Source organism: Ambystoma mexicanum, chromosome 5p, assembly GCF_040938575.1.
Source record: "Ambystoma mexicanum isolate Mex_15411 chromosome 5p, UKY_AmexF1_1, whole genome shotgun sequence".
Lineage (NCBI taxonomy): Eukaryota > Metazoa > Chordata > Amphibia > Caudata > Ambystomatidae > Ambystoma > Ambystoma mexicanum.
In genome coordinates, this window is record NC_090930.1 from 524759060 (window position 1) to 524765723 (window position 6664).

A 6664-nucleotide genomic window follows, 5' to 3' on the forward strand; every position below is an offset into this window, starting at 1 on the left:
TGTGATAGGAAGTTACATATCTCCTCTCTTGTGTCCCCTTGTAGGCAAAAGAAGGGGACCTAGCCATTATCAACAGCCTTCTGGAAGATCCCAACTTGACTTCAAAGAGATTCAAAGAATGGAAGCAAAATAACTATGAGTTTTTCTTGGACATCTGTGATTGCAGACCATCTCTGAAACCTCAGAATGGGTCTTCGGAACTTGCAATCCCATCCCCAATGCTAACACATACACATTCATTTATTGAGACACACGTCTGACAGTGACTGAACACCAAGGACAATAACAAGGTGCCGTGAGATGTACAACATGGTAAACACTGTAATATTTGTAAAGGATGTACTCAGCAGTACTGTAAATAGGTTGGATAAGAGAATAGCCACAGGATGCCTACTACATTGCATGATAAGACAGTATTATTCTGTTGAGAATTATTTTTGTTTGCTATTATTAACTGATGTGTATACCCAGATCAGCATTATAGGGAAGAATCGTCGCGAAAGCGTGAATGAAGATGAATACCGATATTCAGTACTGTACTAAGAGAATGCCTACAGTGAAAATCTGAAACAAACATTTTATATATTTAGATATATAGAGCTATATAGATATACTGCTATTCACATGTAGACACTTGTATCTATGTATATAAAATGTAAATTGATAGTTGATAGGTACATACAATGACTACTCCTGAATTTACATCTTCAGTAGCTTTATATGATTCAGGATGGGTACAATAGAAGAAACAGAAAATCAGCGTTCTTCACCACTGTTAATATTATATGTTTGCTCTGTTTCAGTATGTCCAGGATGCAATGCCTACCATTTCTTTTGACAACATGCGAGGGGCGGAGTCAGAATTACAAGAAAAAAGGGAATCGTATCCCCTTTAGTGCCTTAAGATGTGCAATGTACATCGAGTAAGAAGACACTCAAATGGCCCTGTGGACCTCCGTGTCTGGCCACCCTCCATCCATGCCATACAGTTGTGTCTGCCTCCCTCTTAGAGGATGGACCCTAGGTAGTGATGTCAGACTGTGGGATATAGACTTGTGTTGGACAGCAGTACTATTCTAAAACTACTGTATTGTTCACAAACAATTTATGACATTTTTGAATTTCTCTTTAGGACATGTACTGGGGCATTCTCAATGTAAACCTATTTGGGAATAGGCAATGTGTACCTTTCATTCCATTCACATTTCTCTTAGTTATCTAGGAATCACCTTATCGGATGCAAGTCCACAGATTTTACTAGAAGTCTTTGTTTTATGAATATGTGTTGTTGCCTGCCTGTAGCTTATTTTAACCTTAGAAATGTGTCAGGAGCTCCTGGAGTTTCATGAGCTTTCTGTTTTTTTTATGACAGGAGAAGATCAAAGGATAAAGTTTGCAGATAGTGAAATAAATGTTTCCCAACAGGTGCTGATCGGAAATCTGAGGTTGAGGCCCCTCTCAGCGTTCTAGTTAGAAAACAAAATGGACTTCTGTGTTTTGGGAATACCCTTAGATGGTCCTGATTGTGTCACCACACTGCTCATTGGGTTGCACGTGTCTTGGAACACGTTCAGTCGATTTGTGTGTCTTAAGTTGAAACTAACAGGCCCTAGTGTTAAAGATGGTAGGCATCGCCAGCAAAATATCTCCACTGTGATTTTATTGCCACAAGCCTGTGAGTCACAAGACGCGTGTATTGTTTGTTTCTGTGTGTGCAACCAGGTCATGCTCCCCCTTCAGAAGTATTGTACGTTATTTTAATCTATGTTAAGGAAAGAAAACAGATCAAAATGTAAAGTGAACAATTCTAAAATGGAAAACCATATGCCAAAAAAGCTTTAAAAAAGAAACATTCTCAGCTCCAGTAAAACAATTATAAGGAGAACAGTATACCATACATTCAATTTAGTTCTCAATTTCACAACCCTCAAAGGTTTAGTTCTTGTGTATTCTTTGCAGCATGCTATTAATGACTGATTGCACAGGATTCCTCTGTTGCGCTCACCCTCTCTGTATAAAACATTTTTTACTTTGGTACTTATGACGCTCGCAAGGCCACCCAAAAGTCACTACTCTTCATTTGCCGCCTCCAAAAATAATTAATATTGAAAATATTTGCACTGCAAATGTCGTGTGCGCAGGAGGGTATCCCCCTGACTTCCTCTTGTTGGCCGCAGACGCAGATTTCCTGCTGCGCTGGTTCAGCTCAAAATGGTCATATGGAATGACCTTGTTCGGTAAGTAATCCCTGCCACGCCAGTAAGTTAGTTGGTAGTGACTTTATTCCTTGGTCACAATGTGGGTTTATGATAAGATACATCGAGGGACACCGGCAACATCCCACCCGGCAATCACTGAACTCTAACTGCCACTGCTCGAACTCCAGGTACGTCAACCCACACTGTACACGTAAGAATGCCCATGCACAGTCTACACTGGTGGTGTGCCTCATGGGGGCATGTGTTTGCGGGTTCGGGTCACATGGGTGTCACGGTTGGTAGAGTTCCATGGGGGTGGTTGCTTTTATTCATTGCGTGCTGGCCACGCGTGTGTAATGAGAGTTGGAGCTAGGTATTGATGGGGGAAGATGCGTAGTGATGTTGTTTGTAAGGGTGCATGGGCATTGGACTGTGCGTGGGCATTCTTACGTGTACAGTGCGGGTTGTCGTACCCGGAGTTCGAGCAGTGGCGGTTGGAGTTCAGTGATTGCCAGGTGGGATGTTACCGGTGTCCCTCGATGTATCTTACCATCAACCCACATTGTGACCAAGGAATAAAGTCACTACCCACTAATTTACTGGCGTGGCAGGGATTACTTACCGAACAAGGTCATTACAGCACGCCTAGCTTTGGCAGTCTCCTGCGACAAAATTAGCAAAGGTAGTGTTGCTCTTATCTCTTGTGAGATTCACCCAATCGAAGACAGACAATACGGTACTAGGAGGTGATTGGGGCACCACCCATGTTTGTGATTAGGCCGCCTCTGTCTTTGCTGAAAGGCTATTGAAAGTCATCTCGCCCTCACCATCATCAAACCTGCCTTCAACCACTCACAGCATGGACTGTGTGAGGACTGTGAAAAAAACCTCATGACCTCGCCAAACCCTTGTGAACCCCTACCTGTCTGTACAAACAACAATGATGCTTTATCAGTCACCATTACAGATCCTTGCGACTTCCTCGAAAAGGATGTGAAGTGCATAGTGATCTGGGGAAGAAATATGATAATCAGCATCTCAGACCAGATAGAAAAGTCATGAAGCTTCTGAGAGATGGGAAAAGAATACAGATGTGAATGTATTTACTATGTGAATATTTGAAGTACAAAACCACTTAAAACTAAGTGACTTCCTTTCTTTTGGCATGTTGTTCAGATAAATCGTACACTGTACATTGAACGGATGGAAATATATATATATATATGTATATATATATATGTATATGAAATATAATTATATTTCTTTTGCTATTTTTATACAATAGCTCCCATTTAGTGTAACATAAAAGAAGTATAATTTCTGCAACATGCAAAAGTGTGTACTGGAGGCACCGCTTCATTGTCCGAAAGGGACACTGGAAGTTGTGACAAAAAGCATTGTACTAATAGTCTTGCTGCGTTTATTAATATGAAAACATTTGTATAATGTGTATTCTATCCTACACTAAGTTGTGTTTTTTCTATTACATAGATCAGTGACATTCTGAATTGACACTTCAATGGGAGATAGTCTTGTCATTGCGCTCGAGTAATTTTCTACAAATTTTCAAGACTCAACTGGGGTCCTTGCATAGCAGTTTCCAAACAGGCAAAATATTGAAATCTGTCTTCCATGTTTTCTAACTTTCATTTGCAATGTGAAAGGTTATAGGGAAAGCAGTTTTCATCAATGAGGGAAAATGCAACATCGATGGAAAATAATGTATGTGTTTCTGATAAGATATGTTGTAGCACATGTACATTTTCCCTCAATATTAGACTAACATTCCACAATGGCTGTGTATAGTGCTGTGAAGCCTTCGGTTGTCCTTATATTAGGCCATCTTACTCTTTCCCATGTGTAAACATCTACATTAAAAATAGATGTATTGTCATAAAGAGATAGTTCCTTTGTTTCAAACAAATACACATTGGGGTAGATTCTCAAAAATAAACAAGTATGCAAATCCAAGAAATGCACCAGAAACCCACCAGGAATTGTGTGTATTTTAGAGATGCACCAGTTTATAAAAAGGAATGCAAAATAGGTGTAACAGATGCACTAAGTGGGAGAAAAGCATTCAAAGACTCTAAATTAAGCATGCACAGGGTGAGTGACTGGAGAAAGAGAGCAAAGATGCACCAACATCCTGATTCGCAAAACCAGACCAGCTTAAATATGTGCCCTTTCAAATGTGGAGCAAGTGGCCCAGAAATTAGTGCAATTTATTCATCCAACCAACGATGTGCACAGGACACATCAATCACAACCAACAACAAAGTATAAAGGCTCAGCACAGTGCCACTAGCACATCCCCAAAAAGGCCTATACAATAGATAACATGCTGCTGCACTGACTGATGAGAATGAGAAGGGAAAGCATCTGTAGGAGGAGGATCACTTTATTCAAAATGGCTGATGGAGCGGTCCCCCAGAGGTACTGCTTACCGCCCCACATCATACTGGAAATTATGAGTCAGTGGGAGGGAGGCCTTACCACACCGACAGTGCAAGGCCATGCCATACCTGCACTAGTGAAGGTACTGTTAGCCTTGCATTTCTTTGTCACAGGCTCTTTTCGTGGACCAGTGGCATCACCTAGGGTATTTCCGAGTTCTTAGTCAAGGGCAATATGCTGGGACCTCCAGGTGACCCTTATCTCAGCCAGACAATATCACAAAGCCCCATGATGCATTTACAAGGGCTGTCACGCCGATGGCATTCTACAATGTAGCGAGTCTTGTACAGATGGTGTGTGATGTTGCAAACATCAGAATGTGAAAACTAACTATCCAGAGTCTTCACACAACTGCTTCATCTACCCAAACTCCTCTCCAAACTCCTCCAGCGCACAGCAATTTGAGGCTAGAGAATAATGAGAGACCTGGCAGCCGCATAGGTTCAGACACACTACACTCAATGTAATCCATTCACACCATGCATCAGGACATCACATGATGCCTCACCCCTCTGTAGGTGATAGTGGCTATCCCCTGAGAAGACACCTTCTGCCTCCCAGCAGAAACCCTGCAACTAGAGCTCAGCCGCGATACAATGCAGCAGACACATCCACACAGAATCCCATTGAGTGAACCTCTGGGACTCACAAGTCACGATTCAGGTTCCTGGACCTCTCAAGGGGAGCTCTATTGTACAACCTGCTGACTATATGTAACTTGACAGTTGCATGTGCAGTCCTGGACAACATTGTCAGCAGACGTGGCCTACAAATAGATACGCACAGATTTGAGACAGCAACCACCTGTCCCACATGATGCAGCCATTGAGCAGCGGGATGTTGCAGCTGCCATACGGGATGAAATGTTAGTGAGATACTTCAAATGAGGTGCAATTTGTGGCAGACAGGGCCAATGACTGTGATACGTTTGCATGAATGATGATTCACTTCCCTGGCAATAGTTCAGTAATTATTATTGACATGCAAGTGGCCTCACAGGCATGCCAACATCATGGCATTTCCCATCCTTGTACTACTGACAGACAAGTGTTAAATAACTGGACTGAGCATGGACAATGGTAATGTCAGAATGCAGAATGCATGACATTTGCAGACACCCTTTTCAGACACCTATCAATTTCCAGTGTTTATGAACTAGGTGATACACCAAGCAGTATACTCACTGTACCAATGTGGGATTGCCTCAGCTGCAACATAAACATGTCATGAACCATCCATTGGCATTATGGAACCCATCATGGAAGAGACATGCAACATTGATGCGCAAAATAAAATGTATTGCTCTTCGCAGCAGACATTGGTATAGAACAATGAACAGGGGAAATTAAAGCAAGACAACGGCCAGCAAGACAATACCGGAAACATAAACAGAATAAATGAACACAGTGTCTTCCACATACAGGGCGGTAATAGTGCCAGCGCTAATAGTCCTACCGCCGAACCCCCGGGTTTGCGCTAGTGCCAGCGTAATAGCGCCGGATCACGGGTTTGGCAGGGTATTGCCCATTCCCCATTGAGCCCATTCAGGAATTCCCCATTCCCCACCGGGCTCAATGGGGAAATTTCGCGCTCCTGCACGCCGGCGGATTTTTCGCCGACGGTAAGAGCGCCAAATTTCAGCGGATTTCCCCCCAGCTAAAAGCTGGGGGAAATTAGCCAACGCCGTGATTTGGCGGACCCTTAAATGCAGCGGTAATAGCGCTACAGCCACATTTAAGGGTTACCGCCAAACTCGTGATGACGCCCACAGTCATTTCTTCTCATAGATGTGGGAGTCCTTTCTAGTCCTCCCCCTCTTGCTAATAGATCAGGTGGCATGTGGAACACTGTAGCATCATTTGGTGGATGCTGTCCATCTGATGCTATACTTGGAATAGAGTTCTGATTGCACCCAGTGACCATCGCAACCACCTATAACTCAGTAGCTGCAGCTGTCCTATTTGTGCCTGCTATATTATGATCATGTTGGTGCATTTGGAGTCGTACCG

At 42.8% G+C, this 6664-nt stretch overlaps 1 protein-coding gene across 1 annotated transcript in view; it reads left to right on the forward strand.

The window, feature by feature from the left end:
* Positions 1–2255, forward strand: part of LOC138481058 (connector enhancer of kinase suppressor of ras 2-like) — a 2957912-nt gene extending 2955657 nt beyond the window's left edge. Inside the window, exon 24 of the mRNA XM_069612924.1 lies at positions 45–2255. Coding sequence (XP_069469025.1) covers positions 45–260 — 216 coding nt within the window. The 3' untranslated portion in view covers positions 261–2255. The remainder of the gene's footprint in view (positions 1–44) is intronic.
* Positions 2256–6664: the final 4409 nt, after the last annotated feature.